The sequence below is a fragment of the Epinephelus fuscoguttatus genome, linkage group LG2 (genome assembly GCF_011397635.1).
Source record: "Epinephelus fuscoguttatus linkage group LG2, E.fuscoguttatus.final_Chr_v1".
Lineage (NCBI taxonomy): Eukaryota > Metazoa > Chordata > Actinopteri > Perciformes > Serranidae > Epinephelus > Epinephelus fuscoguttatus.
In genome coordinates, this window is record NC_064753.1 from 39,428,371 (window position 1) to 39,454,829 (window position 26,459).

At 41.4% G+C, this 26,459-nt stretch overlaps 2 protein-coding genes across 5 annotated transcripts in view; one reads left to right on the forward strand and one right to left on the reverse strand.

Moving 5' to 3' along the window:
- Window positions 1–23,822, reverse strand: part of coro2ba (coronin, actin binding protein, 2Ba) — a 78,432-nt gene extending 54,610 nt beyond the window's left edge. Inside the window, exons 1-3 of one of the 2 annotated variants that reach the window (XM_049566179.1) lie at window positions 23,697–23,822; window positions 19,915–20,078; window positions 16,857–16,970 (exon numbers count right to left, since the gene is read on the reverse strand). In XM_049566179.1, the coding sequence (XP_049422136.1) occupies window positions 16,857–16,871 (15 nt within the window). In that variant the 5' untranslated portion in view covers window positions 16,872–16,970; window positions 19,915–20,078; window positions 23,697–23,822. Of the gene's footprint in view, window positions 1–16,856; window positions 17,174–19,914; window positions 20,079–23,696 lie in introns of those variants that run through there. The other variant, XM_049566169.1, reaches the window with a different exon arrangement.
- itga11a (integrin, alpha 11a) overlaps window positions 22,996–26,459 on the forward strand; it is a 117,458-nt gene continuing 113,994 nt past the window's right edge. The window contains exon 1 of one of the 3 annotated variants that reach the window (XM_049566144.1): window positions 22,996–23,125. The gene's annotated coding sequence lies outside the window, so the exon portion shown is untranslated. Of the gene's footprint in view, window positions 23,126–24,071; window positions 24,404–25,125; window positions 25,218–26,459 lie in introns of those variants that run through there. The other 2 variants (XM_049566134.1, XM_049566156.1) reach the window with 2 other exon arrangements.

Here is a 26,459-nt window from a genome sequence, read left to right on the forward strand (position 1 = left end):
ATTTAATATATCAACATGTTGTATGGTTTATTTAAGATAACATTATTTTGTCCATGTTTTTTTTACATTTCCTTCCTCCTTTCTCCCATTTTGAAACAGCTGCTAACTCCTCTGTTGGGAATAGAAAATCAGTCAAGTGACTCGTAGTGTATGATCAACACGCTGCTTCTTTTTTCACCTGCCATCCGCTATCTGCCCCAGATATCTAATTCACTCTGCAAGACATCGTTACCAACCACATGGAGGCACTAGCCCCGCAAAACTTTAACTGCCGCCTTGCACATGTATGCCTCTGCGCACCAGTCAAGTTGCATTTACAGTTTACATCCATGTCTGTAAAAACGTGGAGGCTTCACACAGATTTTCAACCCGTCTTTATAATCAGCACAGTTTCATGGTGGACACCCAAGATTAATGTCACAAATTCAGTATCAAACTAAGTGTCTCCCCTGAGATATGACACTGAATAATGGCCAGTAAAGTGTTTTTGCAGAACATTATGATGTCACAGTGAAGTTTACCTTTGACCTTTTGGATCTAAAATGTCATCACTTCATATTTTATCCTATTAGACATCCCATCAAATTTTGACATGGTTAGTGTGTGAATTCTTAAGTTTTGGCCACAACACACATTTTGTGAGGTCACGGTGACCTTGACCTTTGATCTTCGACTACCAAATACACTGAGTCCAGGGGACGTTTGTGCCAAATTTGAGGAAATTCCCTCAAGGCGTTCTCGATATTGTGTTTACGAATATGAGATGGATGAGGTCACAGTAACATCGTCCTTTCACCTGTGACCACCAAATTCAATTCAGTATCACTGAGTCCAAGCGAACGTTTGTGCCAAATTAGAAGAAATTCCCTACTGCTGTTCTTGAGATATCACGTTCATGAGAATCAGAAGGACGCAAGGTCACAGTAGCCTTTGCCTATGATCTTCAACCCCCAAAATCTAATTAGTTCATCCTTGAGTCTACTTGGACAGTTGTGCCAAATTTGAAAAAAAAAAAAAAAAAGAAGAAGAAGAAGAATTCCTCATGGCGTTCTTGAAATATCACTTTCACAAGAATGGGATGGACAAACATATGTACCCATGTGTCCCTGGCACTTCACACCTATGAACTGATCTCAGGTTTCCAAAGCTTTGCCCCTGCACCACCTGAAGTCTGATCCCTCCGAATGGCATTTTAACTCAAACAATCATCACTTATAAGGCCTAGCCCACATGGACGTGGGTATTTTTGTACATACATAGCTTTTCTATGCATTTTGGCCTGTTGTACACATGCAAACTGAGTTTAAGCCACTAAAACGAACCTTTGGAAAAATCTATCCAGGGTGACACATCAACATTTTCAGTGTTGATGTGTAGACGGGGAAAACGGATTTTGTGGCTTGTAGTTGGCAGAGTGTGCGCTGTTATCTCGTTTGTGAGACGTCACAAATGAGGCAGCCTTTTGTGCAATGTTAAACCTGGCCAAATTACTGCTTGTGGTAATCTTGCTAGCTTGACTTTTTACACGTTTACACACAAATGTAGAGTTACTCCTCCGCTATATTGAGGAACAGGGGCGTCAAAATGCACTACTGAGGTCACTGCTCCAGGGAGCCTTCCAATAATAGCTTCTTTTTTCTTTAGGCTGCTGATTGACTACATCATCTTGCATTCTTTGTGTGGCTTTAGGGTTACAGTTTTATCACCGTGTGTGGGTTTGGTATGCTCTTGACAGTGCTTCATTTTGTTTTTGTATTTTTATTTGCAAAAGTAGAGATTTTTTTTGAAACAGTGCATGTGGATGGGATTTTTTTTTTTGATGGGAAAAACCCGGTTTACAAAAATACCTGAGTCCATGTGTACTAGGCCTTTGTCAGATTGCTTTGGCCAAACTCATTTAAACAAACTGCTGACGCATCAGGCTTTATCTGCAGCTCAGTGGAGACACTTTCACCATATACTGCAGCCTTTATAAGAGGCTTATGTATTTATGGTTCATGTGATCTCCTCATGGGCTCATCAGTTAGTTCAGAACGTGAACCACCGCAACTAACTTCCTTTAAAATGCTTTTTTTTTTACCCTTTTCATGCATTTTCAGCAGCACTAAACAGATCATAGACTGAAGACTGGTAATTAGACACATCTTAAATATAAAGGAGAGCAAATATGTACTATGAAAAGAAGCACATGAGGAGAGGAAATGAAATAAATGAAGTATTTTGTGCTGGATCTATATTTACACTGCTATCAGTGCCTGTAGGCAAAATACAGAGACGAATTTGACCCTGATGAACTCAAATGCGGATGTCTGTGTGTGTGTGTGTGTGTGTGTGTGTGTGTATGTGTGTGTGAGAGTGAGAGAGAGTGTGGGTGGCAGTATCAACTGCCGTGGATGTGCTCTCACTCGTTGCCCCACTCCCCACTCATTGCTCTCTTATGTTCACTCAACTCTAAACTGTCTCATTCAGCGTACAGTACAGTTCTGCCTACAGTATGAAGCAGATGTTCACATGTGGTATGTCGCATGTTTGAACCCGTGCTTTACATCACAGTGCATCATACCTGACCACCACACCACGTGTGAGAAGTAAACAAATCACAAAACATTACGTGTCCACACGGATGATAGAACATGCCTCAAATGTGAGTCAACATTACACAAGCATGCAAGAAATGAAAACACAGCACAGTATACAGCACAGCTATTGTCAGCTTCATGCCTGGGAATGTGATGTGGGATAAAATTACGTAAGTGGATTCCATGACACTTCATCAAGCCTCCCAACCGGGCAGCTACAGTTTCACTGAGAAAATGGACCACCCTGATTCTCACTGCAGTGGCGCTGCAATGGACTGCATCGTTCACATATATTGACCACTGCAGCTCCACCAGTGCAACTGGAGTGATTCTCACAATGTATAAAGAGTGCAGTCCTTCCTCTGTTTCACTGAACAGGACAGTTTTAACTTGAGGAGCTCCATTTATTGAATCATCTCACTTGCTTTGTGACTATTTAAGGGACAGATAGATTTCTGGGGATGATTCCATTTCAATACAACATAGGGGTGGGTGGATTGGATGGTGACACTTGACAGACGTCAACATGTGCATTGTGGTTACATTCATAATTGCATCTTAAGCCTCTGAATCAGTATCGAATTAAATCATGAGGAGCTGAGAGATTTGCACCCCTGATACAATGTAGGCCATTGTTCCTTTGGGTTTTGATGAATTTGTACATTTCTGAGACCACTTGATCTGATGGTTAAGCCAAAGTGAGCACATCTGAGAGGCCGGTAATTCCTAATTCCACAAGAAAAAGGTGTGTGTGCAAAATTATAGTAGGTAAAACTTTGACCAGAAGAAGAAACACCCCTACTTTTAAACACTATGAAAGACTTGGATGTCAAGAGAGTTTTGGATATGCGCAAATATAGTTATGTCACCCCTTTCAAGAATGTAGTTAAAGGAATAAAAGAGGGAGGCTGTGTTCACATGGCCGAAGAACTCTGCCAGCGGTAGGAAACTCTGAAAAAATCCTGGCACAAGCCACTTTCCATAATCTGACGTCAAAAGCAACACATTAGGGCACATTAATCTGAGCATTCACGGTTGCATGTGAACTGAAATATTAGTGGAATATTTTTCATTAATCACGTAAACAGCTTAGCTCTTTCAAAATAAGGGCAAAAACTGGAATATTTTGTGCATGTTGACGACACCGATATAAACGGGGTTGACAAAATCGTAAAAACAGCTGTCAGTGTAGTATGATATAAATAACGTCTTTACAGCTGCTGCGAGCCATTCAATCTGATTCAGTGTACTACAGCCAGACACTGATCTGACAAGAGTGCCTCCTGTGTCACTGTTACTCTGTTGTAATGGCCACTGGAGTTTTAGGACCTCAAGTGGGAGACAGAAAGAAAAAAACAGATATAACTAGACATAAAAGGCCCAGAAGGATATTTGCAAGAGGAGACAAGAGACAGGAACAAATAAGAGAAAGAAGCACTGCTCAGAGGGAAAGGAAAGGATGCACAGAAGGTTTGAATCCATCTCAGAGGTTATCCTTTAAAATAGTTCTGAATCTTAATACCACGTTCTTCATTCATATACAAATTACAAGCGGGGAGTATTAACATCTGGCTATATAACTTGTGTCTGGCTGATCCTACGATGTTGGAAAGAGTCTCAAAACTCCCTGAAAATGTGGACGGAACAAATGATGGAAATTGTTGCATGTGAAAAGATGTTTGGAGGATTGAACTGGAAAAATGATATGGTTAAAGAACAATGGGACAGCTTCAGTGGGTAATTACTGAAGGGAGCAACCTAACCTTGACAAGAATCCGATGGTTTGGTACAGCACGTCTGTAATTGTTGCCATGAATACTAAGGCCTACCACACTAATGTAACCAAATAATTCTTCTTTCTTTCCTCTATTAATGTCTGTTTGGTTACCTGCCTGTGTTTTGTTTTTGGTATTGGATATTCTTCCCATAAAACCCATGAATTATTAAAAACACTAGAATTATAGCCTTGCAGTTATATGCCTCCACAAACTACTCAAGACGTACGTACAATTTACGTCCATGTCTGTGAAAACATGGATGCTTTACACACATCTTCAACGCAGGAGCACAGAAGATCTACACAATCAGCAGTTTCAACATGTGCACCCAAGATTAACGTCACCAATTCAGTATCTGACCAAATGTCTCCTCTTCTGTTCCTGCGCCATGACGTTGAATAATGGCCAGAAAAGTGTTTTGCAGAATATTATGATGTCACAGTGAAGCTGACCTGTGACCTTTTGGATATGAAATGTCATTTTGTCATAATCTATTCATTTTCAGCTGCTTATCAGAAGCCAGGTCGCGGGGGCAGCAGGCTGAGCAAAGTATTCTAGACGTCCCTCTCCTCAGCAATGCTTTCCAGCTCCTCCTGAGGGACTCCAAGGCATTCACAGGTCAGATGAGATGTGTAATCCCTCTAGTGTGATCTGGGTCTGCCCCGGGGTCTCCTACCAGTTGGACGTGCCCAGATGTCCGAGCCCCTTACCCTATCTCTAAGGCTGCGCCCAGCCACCCTTCAGCCAGGAAACTCATTTCGGCCTCTTTTATCAGCAACCCCATTCTTTCAGGCACTACCCATATCTCATGACCATAGGTGAGGGTTGGGATGTTGATGGACCAGGAAATCGAAAGCTTTGTCTTCCGGCTCAGTTCTCTCTTCACCACCACAGTCCAGCAAAGTGGCCACATGAATGCAGACGCTGCGCCAAACCGCCGATTCATCCCACGCTCCATTCTACCCTCACTTGTGAACAAGACCCTGAGATGCTTGAGGATTGAGGCATTTTGAGGCATTTTGTTATAATTTGCAAATGAATTCTTGAGTTATGGTTAAAAACATGTTTTGTGAGGTCACAGTGACCTTTGAAGTTTGACCACCAAATTCTCATCAGTTCATTCTGGAATACAAGTGGACGTTTGTGCCAAATTTGAGAAAGCTCCAGGACTTCTTGAGAGATTGCTTTCATGAGAATGAGATGGATGCAAGGTCACAGTAACTTTTGACCACCAAAGTCCAATCCTTTCATCGTTGAGTACAAGCTGACATTTTTTGCAAATTGCACAAGAATAGGACAGATGGATGGACGAACAACTCAAAAACATCTTGCCTCTGGTCACAACTATCGCTGGCATGGAGGCACAAAACACAAACAACTAATAAACAAACATGGGTGAAATAAATGAGCTTTCTCAGATGGAAATTAATTTCCTGCAATATTTCCTGAAGCTTCTTTCACTTAATGTAACTCAGACTTGAGTTTAAATACCAGATAATGGGCTCTCATGATGTACAAAGTACTTTTTACCACCATCCACCCCTTACACACAATCACACACACCTGCACATACAGAGTATAAGACCCATCTGTCTCTATGCATTACTGCTTTGTCCCCAGGCCCACAAACAGGAAGCGCATCCTATGTCCTGATTGTACAGACTACACACACACACACACGCAGATTTGATGGGATGTGCACCTAATCTCAGCTGGAGGGGAAAAGGGATGCTGGTAATGGTCACTCTCTCCTGGATCTTTATTTCCACTGGAGGACATTCACAAATAATTTCCCATGATTCCGTCCTCCTTTATTTCAGTGACCTCCCAAAGGGCAATCCAAAAATGAACACTGTTATCCAACAAAAGCCACAACAAAGCTTCCCCCCGTGCACTCTCAGCAATGAATTCAAGTCATACTTTGGTGAGAAAGTCACCTACTATGTGAGAGTCTGGACTGTGTGAATGCATCTGCAGCGAGGGAATGATTTATGCAGTGACACGCGGAAAGAAGAGTTTCCCAACTCCTTTGGAAATACACTACGGGCTTTTCACAAAAGATTTGAGAAGTACAGTTTTTACAGACAGTTGCGCACACACACACACACACACACACACACACACACACACACACACACACACACTGAGCCGGGTAAGGAAGCTTTCTGACAGGCAATGAGCTCATGAGATCTGAATGTCTTCCTGCGGTGAATGCTTTTCTGTGGCTTTCTCACAACTATTTCCCTTTTTCCTCCTTTTTCTCACACTTTTCTTCTGCACTCCCCCTCTTCACACACACACAACTGGCTCTCCCCTGTGTTAATTCTCTTATTCTCTCCATTTAGAGTGAATATAAAAAACAAAAAAGCCTAATTCTGGATTTAGGATTCTTAATCTGCTAAACTGCTGCGTATTTTTTTCCTCCTCCAAGAATAGCAGGTTTGGGTTGCTAGGTTGGAGATTTAGCTCTTGGTTCAATGTGTCTGTCTGTTTGTCAGTGTGTGTGTGTGTGTGTGTGTGTGTGTGTGCAAGCGTGCGGGTAAACATTAAGCTTGACAAATGGCCAGTGGTCTAAATCAGACTCAATTAAGATTTATGGTGGGCGAGGTGCCCCGAGTAAAGAACTGAAGACAGTTTGCGTGTGGATGTGCTTGGATCTGTGTGTGTAAATGTGCACAGCTCTTCTACAGCAAATGTTTATTTTCTGTGTTGATTGGACAAATCACTATGAAGGCATATAATCACTGATATTTGTCAGAGCTTTCATATCTCTGAACATATCTTGAATCGTTTTATGCTATAAGAGTCTTAACAGCCCTGCAGTTAACAGCAGAAGCTGTACCATAAACACTCTGAAAATGGCTTTCAGACGTCTTTCCAACCACATGTGTGCGCCTGACATCAGAGCAGAGTGGGCCTCCGTCATAATTGGGGTGTTTGCAGATATGTAATTGCAAACACACTTAACACAGCTGGAATGCTACTTTGAATTATATAGAATTCACGTCAGCATGGTTAAATATAAAGCTTCTGCTGGAGAGGAACACGCGTGTACATGTGTGTTTGTGTGCGCTTTTATCTTTGTGAGGGCTGAGAGTTGGACCAACAGAATCAAGACATTCTGACGAAGTGAGTACATAGTGCTCATAAAATCCTCAAAATCTTTAAATGTGCAGAAGAGCAAACTTCAGGCACTCGTGCAGAAGAGCAGCAGTAATATGTGAACACTAAATAAGAAAAACGATGGATGTTGACCTAAGCAGCTCTTCATCAGGGTTCAAATTAAAGGCTGGGTACATCTGCCTTCTTTTACATTTTTTCCCAAACAGAATCTTCCACCCAGCTGTTATCAAAAAGCAATGACGTAGGTTACATCGCTGATCCCCCCCACCACCCACACATGATAATCACCTGCAGTGTAAGCATGGAGGAAAGTGTGAGCTTGAAGATATGAGGTTGGAGTTGGAACATATTAAACCTTTATTTAACCAGGTAAACACACGTTGAGATTCAGTATAATACTGTATATTATTATATTTGTATAAACACATTTATAGATCCATAGTCAGTATATTACCTACAGTAGATGGCAGTTGGCACACTCCCAGTGTGGAGAAGCAGAGGGGTGTACCAGGGCACAGAAGCTAATCAATGTATGCTACTGCTGTGAACGCCACGCAACACAAACTAACCAACCGATCAGCAGCAGTGGTAACTAAAAACTCCTTGCTCTCTGTGAAGTGAAATGACCATTTCTGCATCAGGCAATTAGATGTGCCTGACTTTCTTGAAGAAGAACAAGAATAATCTCAAGCAAGTCCAGTTGCTTGTGGTGTAGCACTTAAGATTACCACGATCTGGACGACTGAGAATCTTCACCAACATATTTTAACCTTCTAAAATAAAGCTTACACAATATTAAGATTGTTTTACCGCTTCACCTCACCATCAGACAGCCATTCCCAACAGGAAACTGAAGCTGTTATCCATGCCCGTTGACAGAAATGATCATTTTACCTCACAGCATGCTGGAGTTGCTGGTTTACTGCAAACATGAATATTTCAAATCTGTATGAGGAAAGTCAGAGCTAGTTAAAGTCTAAAGTGAACAGATACGTTTTTAGCTTTCTTTAAAAAATATTTAGCGAGCCAGCTTCCCTGATAACTATAGGTAGTGTGTCCCATAGCTTTGGGGTGTAACTGACAAAAGCTGCAGCCATGATTTTCTTCCAGCTGTTGCTACCTCAAATAAACCAGCGGCAGTTGATCGCAGTGTTCTTGGAGGCAAATAGTTAACAAGGGATTTAGCCATGTAGCTTGGTCCCAACCCATCTAGGGCTTGGTCTACAAGGAGGAGGAAGAGTGCAAGAGTGCAAGAGTGCAGAGCAGCTAAGACTGGCTCGATGTGTTCTCTCCTAAGGAAGGAGGAAATAAGCTTTTTGAGGCTAAAACACTTCAACCAAAATTGGACTTTTAAGATTTGGCTACATCAGGAACAAAACTGGAAAGATACAGAATGATATAAAAAGCTAAACAAAAAATAAATAAGTAAATACTGGGGCAGATCTTTGACAATACCTGAGTGTGACCTTTTGAATCATTCATTCAGGGGTGTGTCCTTTATGGGTAGAGCATTTGCAAAATCATAATTGAAGGCTCGGCTTTTAGTTTGAGGGTTAAAGTTAAAATAGAATTAGGGTGAGGTTCGGGGTGCAGTGCAGATGGTTAATGTTTGAGTTATGAGCCAGAAAATAAATAAAGTCATAAAGGGTCCTCTCTAGTATAGTAATACACACATGAGTATGTGTTTGGGGGGGGTTTGTCCTCTGGGAACACACAATCATTTATCACCACACGATCTCCCTTTAGTGTTGGCTGGGGAGCATTTTTGCTGGTGTCTGGAGGAACAAAAACGGGGGACTGTAAAGGCCAGTCCTCCCCCTCCTCATCCCAGTCACTCCTCTCCTCCTTCAGCGTCCCTCTGTCCTCCTCCCCACCCCCCTCCCCAACCCTGGCACACTGCTCTTTCTGTGGTATCCAACCAAAAACAACTGGACCATTTTAGGGGTTGCCGTGCAAATCACAGCTTTCTAATCAAAGGGGTATTCAAAAGATCAGACCCAATGCTCTGAGCAACTTCTTCTAAGCTGGCGGCTTGCTGTTATGCTTTATGGCACAGTTTGATGGTTTGCTGGATGCTCAGAAATCAGTTTGAATATGAAGCAGAGTTCGGTGCTTCCGTGCTTTTATTTCTAAACGCCTCTGACTGGAGGTCATTTGGCAGACGGAGGGTTGAGTGACCTCAGCCTTCTGGAGAGGTCAGTTTCTTGCACAGGGAAATCCTGCTGTGGCCATTATGCTTCTCCCTTGAGCCCTGTGGACTGAGACCAAACTAAAACTGACAGGAAGGTAACTCGGGGCAGCGATCAATGCTAGAGCTAGCCTTCGTTGCCCCCGTGTTGTTGGAGGACACAAGTGGTCTTTTACTGAACAAACTGAAAGCTGACTAGTTTCACTGTATGAGTTTGCTCTTCCCATTTCTATCTTATATAAGGGAGCAGCTGTGAACTGCAGGGCTTCATTGAGCTACTTTGAGATGAAGCCGAAACAGCCTTGAGGATGGAGACACACATATTCACACAGTTTCAGGTCAAAAGACAACAGATGAACAGGTTCATCCTTTTGCTGATACCACAAGATCTCTAATACTGTGTACAGATTTAGTAGTAGTAATGGAAGTTATCCACCCACCTACACTTTATGTGTCTGCCAACTCACACTTGTGCCCTCCCACCCACGTCCACACACTCATGCACACACAGACATGCATGCAATCACAAAGCAAATGAGAACAGAGTGTCCAGATATAGTATTAATAACCCCATGCTGTGCCCTGATGTGCTCGCTGTGTTGGCAGTTTTCTGCAACACCACTGAGAGCAGCATGCTGTGTGCAGCACCAAGCGTCTCACTTAAAAACACATAAATCACAAGTCACATTAAGAAAGTAGCATGAACATAATCATGAACATTCTCTGTTAACGGTGCACTCTTGAACTATACAATATATTTGTGAGGAACCACACTATATCATCCATATCATACTGTTGTATATTGTATATATTGGATCCTACCTTCAAGTTTGTAATAAACACACTTTATTTTGAAGTACAGCAAATTTCCCAATCATTGCTAACCTTATTGTTAGTTAGTTTTATATTAAGCACCTCACTGTTCATATTTGCAATATTTTTTATTTTATATTTTATATACATTGTCTATTTTACTATGTTATTTTAGTCCTTGTGTATTTGCACTCCTGCAACTTTGTATTGCAACTGCTGTATGACAATTTCCATCAGGACAAATGAAGTTCTGTCCTTTCTTATCTTACATGTTCGTTTCAATATCCAACTTATTTTCACATCACAGTCACAGGAACAGTCCAAGTATGACTATTTTGCAAATAAGCAAGCTTTAAGTACTGTATCTGCAAGAAGATAGATGTAAAAAGCTTAAACAAAACTGAAAAAGCAGTGTGTAAACACAATGCAATTTTTAGCATATAGCATGGATAAATAACCAGTTTGACCTTTTGAGAAAGACAGGTCAAAGGGTTTTCTGTTGACTGTGGCTAAATTTTGCAATACAGGCTTCAGAATACAAATACTGAGTTAAAATAATCATTTGTGGGCTGCAAGTTGCAACTTCAGAGGCTGAAAAATGAAGGCAACATGGAAGTGCAAAAAACCGCAGTTCCTCGAATGGCCACTTGAGGCTGGCTCCGGAAGCGAGTCAGTCCCCATAGACCCCCATGTTAACGCGCCCGACTTTACAACAGAAATAAACATGTTTAAAGCCTGGTACAAGAACTGTTTTGGTCTCCATATGTCAACATTTATGACAACTGTACAGGGTGAATTTCTATATAACTTTTATATAACAAGGCTACTTTGACTGACAGGCTGTCTGCGAGGCATTGCCACAGTCTATGATTCAGACCCACCCCTCACTCCTCCACAGCTCCACCCTCTTGTCCAAATATGGTCACTTCTGGCTCCCAAAAAGCAAAATAATGACTGAAATACCAAACTCGAGGCTTTAAAACAGGAGTCCACAAACAATGGGTGACGTCATGGTAGCTACATCCATCTTTACAGTCTACGTTGGGGTGTCATGGAGGGCCAGACAAACATAGAAGTAATGGTAATATCACTGAGATAAAGGCCTGTGTTGCACATCATGCTCATTTTCTCTTACTGTTTCCTTGGAGGTAGAGAGGGTCGTCCACTAATTGGAAAATCAGTTGTCCGATCCCCAGCTCCTTCAGTCCGCAAGTTAAAGTATCCTTGGGCAAATACTGACCCACAAATTACTCCCAATGGCATGGTGTAAGTGCATGCGAATGTTTAACTGTGTAGCATGTAACATCTTGTATGCTAGCCTTGGTCACCAGTGTATGAATGTGCATGTGAATGTGACATGTAGTGTGAGAGCAGTTTGAGTGGTTGAAAGACTAGGACAGGGGTTCTTAACCTTTTTGACCTTGGGGCCCAACTTTTCTAGTACAACGTGGCCCGGGGCCCATTCAGATATTAACATTTAATTGATCTTGCTCTTGGTTTGATTTGTATTCAATAACTAGATCAAATCTACTTCCAATTAATAAGCTAAAAACATATCAAATAAATTACATGATACAATGTGATCATCACAGAAACATTTATTTATCATGTGGATATAAATCTACACCAAGTGTGGGCTGCGGCCCCATGGTTAAGAATCCCTGGACTAGGAGGACGCAATGCAACTCCACTTTCCATTTCTGCCTCTCTGTGATGTACTTTCAAACAAACAAAGGCAATAATGCTGAAAAAAAGACCAGATATTTCTAAAAAATGTTTTTATACTTGCAGGAATTTGTATTTGATTCATGGAAACTCAATTAAGATGTGCATCTTGCATCTCCTTAGCAACTCTTCAGCACTGTTAAAGTCTTTGTCCAAGCACTGTGGCAGTATCTGACATACTTGCACACAGAGGGTTGGTTATGCTGATAAACCCACAGAATAATAACATCGTTTAGGGAAAGCATTACCCTCAGGTATTTTACAAATCATATTATTTGCTGCATTAATTTGCTGCATTATGATATTTGGAAGCAATATATGGGATCAGCCTTCAGGCCCAAAGAAATGATTGCCAGTAGACTGAAGTGTCTGTGTTAAAAAGCTAAAGAGCTTATGGTCCGTCTCACAGAGGACTCAGAGCAGTAAGGCCATGTTTGAAAGCAAAGGCCATGGATTTAAACGTCCAATGACCTATTTTCACTGTCAGCGTTTTGTAAGAGGAGTGAATAGTAGTTTGTCTCTCTGTTGTTGATCTGTCCATCACAGTGAGGTCAGCTGGACTCCTTTATGTTAAATAGTACACACACACACACACACACACACACACACAGAATACAGCCACATCTTAATGACATTTCAAGACTGATAATATCTCAAGCTTTTTAGACCATTGCACCCCTCCGAAGAAAATGTTTGATATGGCACCCTGAGCACCATAAACCTCCATGCCTATCAGTTTTAACAATTTTAGATATAACGCTCTAGCAAAAGCTCAGTCAGAAAGATTATACTTTTCATGCTTAGGCTGCAATTTTTCACTTTCTCCCCCTGCCATTCATTCCTTGCACACATGCTCACCCTCTATCTCTAGCTGTCAGTGTCCATGGCTGACAATTGAGTCATCAGCTGTTCTACAGTTGATTCACAATCAACCAATACCACAGCGACAGACCTTCTCCGGTAGTTTATCATCTTACTGCTTCTTGTTTTAAAAATGGTTCTTTTTCTGCCTGTGGTTCTTTCATGCTGCATCCATGCTCACCTTCAAGCTCTCTATCACTGCCTAGTTTTCTTGGATTCATCAGCCTCATCAGCCATCAGCCTCAGAGTCATCAGCCACCACCACCACCTCCACCAGTGTCTGGGCTCCATGGGGGGATTTATCTTGCTGCCACTCAGATGTCCCTCTAGTAAGCGCCAAATACTTAAGCACTCAGCCTGCGACCTCTTGCCAATGACCGAATCACTGCCATGCTGATATTCAGTACGGCAGCACTCACTATTGTATAATATTGCTTAAATTTATCATGGAGAAAGGTTGAGAAAGAATACCTCTTCCCCAGAAGGTCTTGTTTTTGGGTTTTTTTTGTTTTTTGTTTTTTTTTTAACAAGAAGAATATAAGTTGAGAACACAACAGACTAGGATCACCACCAAGTCTTCCTGATCATTAAGATTTACTATTTGCTAATGAACACTGTTTTTCACTAAATGTCCTGATATGATTATATGAGATTATTTTGGTAAGAAATTTTTATACAGACTACCAGAGCTATACATCAAATACATCTGAAGACGCTAAAGTTCCAATCTAGGAGCATCCAAACAGCCCAAATTGTGTTTTTTATATTCTTTTTTTGTGGTTATTTGGTTGAATACTGGCATCGATTGGGAGTCTGACATTTGCTATTTTGCCTTAAAACATGACCCTTTGGTTACATTTTTGATTTCTCCCAGCTATTTGGGATCAGTAGGACCTAGTGAGTATAAAAAACAAAACATTGTCAACAGTAATAAAGTCCCAGTGTCCTCAAACATGTACCTCCTGATAGACAGCATCTTAGCTTGTTACTGTCACTAAAATTGGTCAAATTTGTTGCCATATCAAACTATAAACTCTATTAATCATAAATAAACAAGTTTCCATAAAATGTGACCAGGTTTTGGACCTTGTCCACTTTTGTGTCGGGATTGGCTGCAGGCTGACTTGGCAGAGATGGCTGCCATCTTGTTTTTAGATTAGTGTATTGTGCTCTGACTACCACTAGATGGCACCAAAAAAGTGTCCACGGACGAGGACAACAGGTCTGAGTTAAGTAGAATGGAGTAAAAGGTCAGGTAAACCCAACATGTAATGTCCCCATATGACTACAATACTGCATAAATGTTTTTGACCCCATTGCAAATCACTGTAAATCTACACTGTAATGCTGAGAGGCCATGACAGACTAGGGCTGGGCAATATATTATATCAATATCATGATATATTTAATATCTTCTTAGATTTTGAATATTGTAATATCATAAACGTTGTGTTTTCCTAGTTTTAAAGGCTGCATTATAGTAAAGAGTAATTTTCTGAACTAACCAGACTGTTCTAGCTGATCTATTATTTGTCTTTACCCACATTACTGATGATTATTTATCAAGAATCAGTGTGTTAATATTCTGTGAAAGCATCAATAGTCAAAGCCACAATATCGTTGGAATATTGATGTCGAAGTATTTGGTCAAAAATATTGTGATGTCTGATTTTCTCCATATCGCCCAGCCCCATGCCAGACCACACAAATGCTGATCTGATACTAAGCAGGCTTTGCAGGGACCGTCTCTCCAGAATATTGTCAGTCTGCATCTGTGTGCTGTGGGGTAGAGGGCTGTTTAGCTCCGTCAGCATAGAAGCTCTTGTCCTGTATCCCTCCCAAGGTGACTTCTATGCTGTTGGCAGGCACTGCCATAAAAACAGCTCCCTAGACTCTCCCCCTCTCTTTCTTTCTCTCTGCTTCTCCCACACACCCATCATCTTTTAGATACCACTGGGTAATGTGCTTTCATACCTTTTTTTCATTATACAGAAATGTCAAAGCGCGTTTTTGTCTTTCCTTATTTTTTTCTTCACTCCTTCCTCCTCCTCACCTCATTTCCATAATTGCAGGTAGGAAATCAAAATGCAAGCAAAGACAAAAGAAAGAATCACAACTGTATTCATTAAAATTCTCTGCCCTGTCTACAGTCAGATTTAGGCTTTGGCTAAGCGCCAACACACGAACACCTGACCTTTTCCTCTTCCAGTTCTCGTAGTGGAGAGCGTCCACCTACGCAGCAGCACACACACCTCCCACACAATCTCACTCACACACAGGCAGGGAAACTGTACTTTGAGAGCGATCGTCTGTGAATCTGTGAGGTTTTGTGTCCGAGATTGCAGGAAATGCAGCATTATGTGTTTTTAACTTCTGTGTGGGGCTCGCAGGTGTGTGAGTAAATAGGCCATTGTCCTGTGTCTACAGTAGGTCATCTATTTTGGGCCAGGTTAATTCTCTACATGGGAGTAGGTGTGCTAATTTCCTCTCTCTGTGTCTCTTCCTGTTTCTCTGTCTGTCCCTCTCTCCTGCTCTCCCTCTGTTAATTGATTAAGAGGATTTAACCGGCTGCTGCAGCGTTAAGCACAGACTGCAACCACCAATACACACTTGGGTGCATGTAAACAGTCACCCAAGCGGGCTTCAACTTAAAGATCAGCTTGAGACTGTGCACATACACACATATTGGTCGCTGTTACTTGAGGACACAGTACTGACTTTTATCTATTCTCAGATGACCATAATAACCATAATCTTAACCATATTGCTGCATGCTTAACTCAGCACTTACTCTAACATTAACCAAGTCTTAACCCTAAAATTGAGTGGCTTTCCTTGTGGGAACCCGCTTTTCATCCATTTATGGGGACTGAGACCCTAAAATGTGACTGTTTGAACATTATTTTTACGTTAATTCATTTATCCGAAGCTTTCTTTCAAAGCGATGTACAAATTAAGAACAATCCAAGCCACAGTGGATCAAGAAGACGCCACAATAGGACTGAAGCACACTGACAATGAAGTTATGATTCAATGTGAAGTGCTTAGAAATCCACTGTGAGCCTGAATTTGCATATCATAATGGCGATCTTTCTGTTAATTACTGTCATGAATCACTATTTGTCAAAGCCAGTGGGGCTTTAGGAGATACTCCCTGCAGCTGCTAGCAAACAAAACACCATATCAGTATGGACCTGCTTACCAGCTCTTGTTATCTTATTCATAGACATGAACACACTGAACAACCAAACCTGCCAAAAATGATCACTAACTCTACATCTCTAAACAATCTTGCACATGCAGTGTGATAACTGAGTTTGCACAAAATCACAGCACCTATAAGAAACAGTTTAGCTTTTAAACGCCAGGCCTCATACTGAATTTCTTCTTTGAACACCAAGTCTCATCTGAATAAAGTTTATATAGCTCCAGCACAGATAAAAACACAGACAGATAACTTCCTCATATGCAGGATAACTTGTTACCGGCCTGTAATACGCTGCAGATGAGAGAATGTGATCACAGAATTTGATTTGCTCTCATCATAACCGGACTGCATCTCTAATGGGAGCACACATTAACACACATTCTCAGGCAGCAGCATCCTGATAACCTTGCACTACCCAGCAACTCCAGCACTACTCAAAAACTCATCTCCTCCACAGACAACGACACACACACACACACACATGAGAATAACACCTTAAATAACCTTCACAGTCCAATCTAACGCCAGCCCGAATCACTGGTGACATCCTGAAAGTTGCTCCCCATCCAGAGCGTCCTTACCTTTGTGACAGTCATGCAGAATCAGTGGGTGAGGAGCAGGCCAGTGTCCCCTTCAAGCAGAGAGCAACGCCGCAGGAGTGGCAGAGTGATGAGGAGGAGAGGAGGGCAGCTCTGCTGAATATGCAGAGAGAGGGAGAGAGAAAAGAGGAGGGGACAGACAGGTTAGTGTGTCTGGCTCACTAAGTACGAAAGGGCTGATTGCTGCTGCAGTGAAGTAATGGCTGGCAGCCGGCGTGCGGTTGGTTACTACAACAGGGAAAAGCTCCCCGCTAGGATACACCCCTCCCTCCTCCCTCCAACTGCACACATGCAAACACACACACACACACACACACACACACAGATGATGCACTGATGATGCACACAAAGTCTGGCTGCCCGACTCTCTCACTCTCTGTCTCTTGCAATATGATTAGTGATGGACTAATACAGCTTATTGATGAGCAGTCAGGCAGGGCTGCGGGAGGAGGCGGGAGCAGTGCTGCCTGGGACAGGAGAGGAGACGACTGCAGAAATAGAGACAGGGAGGGAGGGAGTTGGACGCTGTGTCGCAGTCTGCTCCTCAGGCATGGAGCTGGCTGCACGTCATCCGGTGTGCATAAATGTGTGTGTGTCTCTGTGTGTGTGATTGACACAGGCAACTGATGGGAGGAGACAAGAACAGTTTAGACTTTTGCAGCAAGCTAAGTCAAAATCACACTTAGTTATTTCTATATGTGAAAACATTATGAAGACCTGAACATACACATACAAGAATGCACATACTGTAAAAGTTGTAAAGCTGTATTTATGAGGACAGGCTTTGATTATGTTTGTCTCCTTACTGTTCACCCAGTCCCTACATGTGTCCTGTAACCCAGTGGGTCTCAAACTTTTCAAATACTTTCAAATATTTCATTCAGCCAAGTATATCCTGACTAGTGCAAAACATTTTTAGAGGAAACACACAGTTAACAAAGTAAACCTAAGAGTGATAAGGTTTGTTGCAGCAGTTGCATTGAAAATAGGAATACTGAATGTAAAAGGTGGTTTATCAAACTAACATTTACATTTTTAATGAACTTATTAAAGTGTTAAAGTAAAGGTCAACCCCAGATTCACTCTCATTTGGCGTTTACCTCGCCCTCACCTGAGAGCTGTGTGAGTACATGCCTATAAACATCCCAAGCAAGAAAATAGGAAGAAAATAAGAAAATACAGGAAGAGTGCAGAGAGAAACACACCGCCACACACTTCAAGTGGGTCGTAAGTGATAACTCAGAGAGATTACTTCTGTATGAGTCTGTAGATTGTTTTTTATAAAATTCTCCATAGTGTATCTTTGAAATATCAGTTTTTGTAAATCTCCCGTACCCCCTGCAGTACTCCAAAGTACCCGTACCTCCATTTCAAAAACACTGCTGTAACCCAGTGGTTCCCAACTGGTCCAGTCATGAGGTTCTCCTTAGTCATTATTTTAAAGTCCACAAAGTTTCATATATTCAGCGTCTTACTTGCGTTTGGTGATGTCAGTAAGCTAGTTTGCTGTCTCTGTGAAATAGCTGTCCGTTAGTCACTCACTCTACAACAAGAAATGACACTTCAAAACAAAAGTCTGTGCTGGCAATTGACTGAACTTCAAAAATAAAGTGTGCTTATTAGAAACCTGACATGTTTTGAGAGTCACACGCAGTCCGTTTAGAGTGGATTCACAACCAACTCTTGGACCACGACCCACCAGCTGGGAACCACTGCTTTAACCTGACACTAAACTTGGGCAAACATTTAATATTACTGTTAATCGACTTTCAGTGGAATCAAATTATGATGATATGATCATATTGTAATATCATTAAGCCACATTCTGCTATCAAAGTGACATTGAAACCAGCTTTTAAAGCTTTCCATTTTATCCATGTGAGTTTTGTTTGAGTGGAACACAGAACATCAGTTTGATTTGATTTTGCATACATTTACCTTTTTGCGATATAATGTCATTATCACAAAATATTCTTATTAATGTCACGATACTGATTTCAGCCACAGACACACCCTAAACTTGATGCAAATACGTTGCAACTTTACCTTTAAATGTCAAGTATAAATGTTGCTCTAAGTCTTAAGTCTTTTCTTAGAGAATCAAAGTCAGTATGATATCTTAATTTTAGTACTTTTGTTATGTTTTCTTGTCTCTGTAAGGAAGGAGGGTGCGCTTTATTAATTCAGCAGTGGGAAAGAACATGAGTATAGAAGCACAAAGGCGCACCCACCCACACTCACAGAGTAACACATCTTTGTCATACTAATTGTGTAAATAGAGGGATGCTAGAGACAAGCCAAGATTCCGGCTCAGTTACCATGGCTTAACTTCCCATCGCTGTGAGAGACTCTTCTCTAGTGGCTGCAAACCACAATACTGGCTTTGTTGAATGCATCTAAATGTACGTACTTGTGTGTGTGTGTGTGTGTGTGTGTGTGTGTACTGCAAGTGTCGGCACATGCTGAAGTAAAGGTCACTCAGACAGACAAAGACAGAAGGGATCCACCCTGAATGACAAGATAAAAATGATCCATTGGAGGCGAGTCATTATGGTTTTATCACACTCGCCCATGTTGTCACTCAGTGGTCGCTTTGCTTCTCAATCTCAGTCTTTAGGAGAATCATCTGAGGCCCCGCTCTCAGCATTTCCTGTCTAGTACAATAGTATTTCCTGTGTCTGTGTGCATGTTGTGGGGTGGGGGTAGAGTGCCTTCAGATCTCTGTGAGAAAACATCTGGACAATACTGTCACAAACGTTGGGCTATGATAGGACTTAGTTGTGCACATTTGGCATGTACTATTACTTGCCAAGGCTTAAGGAGGAATATGGCAGATTGTACTTCATTATAAGAAACACATACTCTGGAGGATTAATGTGTTCGTGTTATAATAAGTGCATCAACAATCCCAGACCCACTCATTTCTTAAAAGCAATCACATCACAGCCTCAAGTAGTTTGCAATTTAAATGAAGAGAACATGAGGAAGTGAGTCACTTCTATAACCTGCATAATCTACTGTGAACATGGCATGCACTCACCCATTGAAGTTTGATTCCTCAGGGTGTTGGAGGAGCGTAACCTTTCCAGTTTACATCATAAAAAGGTGATGGAAGAACAGACATCATGCACTGGGTGGAGGTGGCATATACAGGAACCTGCAGACCAGGAAGAGCCATCATGTCTCACATGTTCCACCAGACGCCTGCATGAAGAAAATGGAGGCGGAAGGAGAGAACTTATATTCATAAAGAAAGTCAATGTGCATGGATGTCAACATTCATTTTGATAGACAGAACAGTAAATAACAGTGGTCACCCTCTGGTCTAGCTGTGTGCTTTAAATTCATGATCCATTTCTGCCCTAGTAAATTATGGCAAGTCTGTTTTGTGTTAGGAATTTTATTTCCTTCTTGTTTACTATTCTGACTCCATCAGCTTTGTAACCTGAGGGAACCCACCATATTTAACAGCTTGCTGCCATCTTGTGGTGAAGTCATATTATTACCTTCCTGTCATTTGGCTCAGGTATTGCCAGTGTATTTTAAATATTCCAATTTTTTCAAGACTTTTGGCAGACTTATTTTTAACAAGATTTGTAAATTGAAGGGCTTAAATGTTCTCTAGTTATGGATTTTCAAACAAATTCATTCCTAATGTGCTGTGGGTTTCTATTCTACATGATAAAGAGATAAAAAAAAACATCACCCCTCTTTGGAAATTTCTTGTAGTGTAAGTGCAATAATGCATATTGTACTATACTTAACCCAGTCTAGTTAACCCAGTCAGGCCCAGAGTCAGAGTCAAGAGAATATTCCCAATAAGCACAGAAAGCCCCCACAGAGGTGAGCCCCTATTAGGCACAGGCAGCTGCTATATACCCCTACAACACACAGCACTGCAAGTCAGTTTGGATAAACTTTGGACACACACCCTGGGAGAAATACTGCACACAGTGCCAAACACACAGCAGTAAGTACAGTGCACACTATTAGTAATATAAAAAAAATCAGTTATGTGTCAGTTGTGAACGAGTCTGCTCTATGAGCTGGCTCTTTCTTTTTTAATTGTTTTGGTAAATGAATACAAGACAGAATAATGGGATGATCCTGTCACATATTTGTTAGATACAATCCAGGAACATCATATTTTGATAATAACATTAAGAGCCAAGCCTGGCGTGGACATTTAAATCACGAAAGAAAACCAAAAAAAAAGCATGGCAACAAATAAAGAACGTTCTCAACAGAGCACAAATACGTTTTTGTCTTACGTTATGTCATTGAAATTAAATTGAAATATGTGCCGGTATGGAGTTGTGTAATCATTTATTAACCATACTATTTCACTAGTATTGTGTCATTTTGTTATAGTACAACTAGGATGGTTATTCTTGACATATCACACTTTTTAATCATCAATATGAACAAAAAAATTCAAGGTGTTGCAGATGAGGAATCTCGCATATTTATTTCCTTCAACAGCTAAAGGAACAGTGTGTAAGATTTAGGGAGATTTAGTGACATCTAGTGGTGGGAACTGCACATTGCAACCAGCTAAACCTCTCCCGATTAGAAATCCCTCAGAGTTCTTTGTTCAGGAGGTTTTTACCAGGAGACAATGTGTCCACTGGTCTCCTCCTCCCCAAAATAAACTGACCAGGTGATTAATACAAGTAAAAACATCAAATAACCGGCTGAAACCAAATGCCTGGACTTTACTGTACTTGCAGACTTTGCGGGCACCTTCCTGGGAATTCTAGGGATGCTGAGGGCTGTCCAAAATCACAATTCAACCAGTCCACAAGGGGCCTCAAGAGGACTTTATGCAGACTTCCAGAGTCCACTAAGGGTGCAGACCTCACCAGACTTCACTGATTTAATAACCCACAATTCATTGCACTATGGACATGAGGTGTTTGAAAAAAAATAAATAATTGAAATGTGTAAAATAGTTATTGATAGTAAGGCCTATTAAAATGCTACTTGAATTACATAGGCCAGAAATAATAGGCTATTCAACCTCATCATAAGTACAGGCTGTAGAGGTAATGAAAATGCATTTAATTATTGCGGCCACAGTTACAGTTTTCCCTCTGTTCATCTAACATCGAAAAATCAATAGATTATATTATTCTAGTCGGCTACATTTGATAAGTTTAAGTAAGCTAAGTTTAATTTGTATTTATTGATAATTTATATAATGACTGTGCACTGTGTGACGATACTACATTGCCACACAAAATATTGCGATATTATGCTGTATCTATTTTTACCCCCACTCCTACTTAATAGGCTAAAAATATCCGAAAAAACCCAAAAGACAGTCCTCTAAGTAATACCCAATTTTACTGAGTTTTTATCTTGTCCTTATTTAAAACATTTCTGTTTTTGAACACATGTACACTGTTATAGAGATTAGAGATGTACCGATACCACTTTTTCCTTCCCGATACCGATTCTGATCCCTGAACCTTAGGCATCTGCCGATACTGAGTACCAATCCGATACCAGCGCGTAAAATAAAAATGGATGGGATATTAATTGTTGTATGTCTCAACTCCTAAAACTCTATGTAAAATATTAAGAAATAAATACATAATAGTAGAATGAATGCCATAAAACTTTTTTATTATTATTATTATTATTATTATCCAGTGTTGACACAGATCAAGACACAGGTTAAAGTGCAGCCACACTTTTGGTGTTTGGTAAAAAAGTCATTTTAAAGGCTACAGTAGAATGCTTTTTAAACTCCGCTCCATTTCCGTTTCGTTTGCCTGTAGCGTGAGTATGCGTAATGACGTAAGGCATTACGCGGTATCAGATTGGTTGTACTCCCTGATACCCGATACCGCATTTTACAGTGTGTTCACACCAGCCGCAAGGTGAATTTTTCGCGTGATAAGATTACATACAAAGTCAATGTAAAGACGCGAATAGACGCATATTTGTGCCGGCGGCGCAAATGGCACGAATTGCGCGAAGTGGCGAATGGAGCGAACATGCGAAATTCGCGTCATTCGCCTCTTCGCGCAAGTTCAAAATATTGAACTGAGCGAAATATTTGCTTGAGGCTGTGTCGGGGCAGCCTATCAGCGTTGAGATTTTCCTGTCCCGAGTTGTTCCGAAAATGGAGGACAAGCTATTAATAGCTGTTTGTGGCCACCCTGAGCTTTATGACGTTACGCCCCCAAATTATAAGCTTTGGACCAAGAAAGAGGAAAGTGTGAGTGAGGAGGTCGGTCTGCCTGGTAAGTTTTGAAAATTGATTCCGGCTGTATTTGGTACTTTTATATCAACATTCGCAAGTTGTGTACTGTGTTGACTTGTGCAAATGACTCGAGTGAATGTCGCAAGTAAAAACAAATATTCGCGGGAGTAGAGCGAGGCGAGGTGAACACACTGGTATCTGATCTGTACAACTCTAATAGAGATGTATACACTATAGGCCTACATAGGAGATATATATATATATATATATATATATATATATATATATATATATCTTGAGATCTGTAGGGACAGATTAGTAGCCACTATTAAGCAACTTATATGACATATATATGAATATGACAGCAGTAGTAGTTGACAGTTTCCATGGCAACAACTAAAACAGTCTCAAGGACTGTCTACCACCCACGTGCAGTCTCTGCCCTCGCAGACTTTGCGTGATGACAGTGAATGCGTCACAGTCCGTACAACGAACTGAAGTCCGCGAGGGCTCAGTCCACAGGTCAAGAGAGTGGACATCTTGGATTCAGCCACGTTGTCGCGGACGGGCCGCTCATGTACTAGTGCCTGCTATGTGCACTCATTACTCACCTTATTCCTAGTCCAGACGTCCAGGATGGTTTTAGCGGGAGCCGAATTATCCGCTGTGGCCTCCTCCAAAAAGCAAACGGATATGGTGAGTTAAACCAGTAAAAACACTAAATAAAGTAGCTTCGCCTTATTAATCAGTGTTTCTCCCACTCTGTTTGACATGTCTGAGACGGGCCGTTATGACACGCCCACTTTTTAACGGCTAAATCCTCCAACCGTTACATCCCACCTGCCTGTCACTTTTCACGGCACTAGCTAAGCAACTAAAAGCGCCCATAATGCCAGCCAAGGTACCAAAAGAGTAATGCAGACTTCCTGCTTGAAGCGGCATGATGCTAACAGCTAAGCTAAAGGCACCTACTTACCTCCCGCTTCCTCTCTGTCTGAAAGAAGTCACCCAGCCTCACCTGCTGACAGGAGCAGCTTCTTCACTATCTGCAACAAGATGCTAACAGCACCCTCCCGCCACGGAGCCAAAGCCACGGTCAAAGCAGGTCAGTCTAATGCTGCATCAAAGAGCATGGATACCAAGAGGCGAAGCTCCGTTGAATTTCTGCCAACAGCCACTAGGGGCACTACCGCCATTTTGGACTGTTGAGCTTGGACTGTTGCGCCCACACAACATGCAAGATGTCAAGGAGAGAGAACTACTATCAATGGAATACCCCGCACCTGGCCTTCCACCGTTTCCCGAAGGATCCCGACAGGTAAGAACTCCTGAGGTGTACGTTTTAAAGTGTTTTAATATCAATTTAATATGCCAGTTTTCTAGGGAAGATAACACTTATAGAAGATAAACTTGATTACTTCTTCAGAATCACCCCATAAGCCAATCTACCTACACACACACACACATATATATATATATTTATATATATACACATATATATATATATATATATATATATATATATATATATATATATGTATATATGGCCTCTTGGACCATTTATATCAGAACTGATTACTGCTTACTGATTACTTACTTATTTATTTTTTTAAATATTTTGGTAGATTGGCTTATGGGGTGATTTTGAAGGAGTAATCTTCTCATAAGTGGATGTAGTATGTAGAGATGCCATCTAGGCCATTTTTTGTCGTTTTGTTTTTTTTTAAAGTCTATATTTTGCTTTACAAAAACGTGAAAAAGCAGCTGTGACCAAGCTATCACGAGGTGAGTAGCATTGTAAGCATAATTAATTGCGATATACTTCAGTTTGTCTGTGTGTTTTTGTATGCAAGCGGGTCTGCTGACAGTCCAATATGGCGGCGGTAGGACAAAACCATGGGGGAATTTGTTGCTATGGGGCGTTCTGTTGAGCTTCGCCTCTTGGTATCCATGCTCTTTGGCTGCATTCTATTGGTAGCCGGAACTGGGATTGATACGGTTTCCGGTCCGGAAAGGTACAAAAGAACACCCGTTCTACCCGGAGGTCTCGTCATCAAACTTGGGCAAGGTCCAGGTAGACCAAGTCGGTAGAATTGACGTCACTACGAAGATGGCTGCGTACATTGTGAATGGTAAACAAAGTTATTTGTCCTCAATTTGTCCTTGTATATGCTGTTTAATTAAGCGTTTGTGTTATAAAAATCATACAAGTACTTTGCAATGGCATTTCTATTTCCACTGTTGATTTGTGTTGGGAAAAAAGTCTGTGCAAGCCCGTTGTAGCCTAAAGTCGTTTGAACCAGCAAAGTCTCCATTGCTCAGCAACTATGCAAACAAAAACAAACTTATGGCGCGCCGCCATGTTTTCCGGACTGTTGCAATGAAACGCATTCAGATCAGACGTGTCATACGGTCACATAAATCCGACAAGGAATGACCGGCCTGGATTGCGGCATTACGCACCCTCCAGCGGGTCAAAGCATACGTCATCCTCTACACCCACCCTCTGACACAGGTGTCATCAGGTAGACTTATAAGGGTGTCCACAAAGACCCTCCTCACATTTCCTCACTACATCATACAACACTATTTCATACATTATGTCACAGAAGAGACATTTTTGCTTTTGCTTTTTATTGATTATAACAGTGAAACAAAGACCAACCCTGCTGTACAGGAGCCAGTGAAGGGAAGCAGGGAAACTTTGCTGATATTCAACCAGCTGTGTGTCATAGCAGAGTGCGCAGATGAATGTTGTTTAACCTTCTTGGAGATCCCTGCCTGTCTGGCGGTGGCACAGGGCGAAGCCAAACACTGTTCATCTGCACGCACTGTGATGCCACACAGCTGGTGCAATATCAGCAAAGTTTCCCTTTATATTCATTGTCTTCTGTGGTGATCAGCAGTGATGTGGTGGTTCACTTTTACACTGTGATCTGTAGCCTATAGTTCGGCTATAGCTTCTAACTATCTTGTCTTTTAACCTGTTGTTGCTGCTGAGTCAGTTTGACTTTTCTTCAGGGAGGTCAGTTAGTTACAGTGTGGGCTCCACCATGTTGTTCCACAGCAGCCCAGAATGGACAAACCATAGAGTGTAAAAATAATGGACGTAGCTATTACTGACATCATTCATTGGTTTGTGGACTCCTGTTTTGAAACATCAAGTTTGGTATTTCGGCTGTTGCCATCTTGGTATTTTGGAGTCAGAAGTGACCATATTTGGCACTGTGGAGGAGCGAGGGGTTGGTCAGACTGGGAGGCCGAGGGCACTATCCGCACACAGTCATTAACAGGGAAATTAACTGTAGGGACTAAAACAAACAAGGGTCTAAAGGCTACAACTGAAAGCCTGTAATTGTCTGTTTATAATGGCT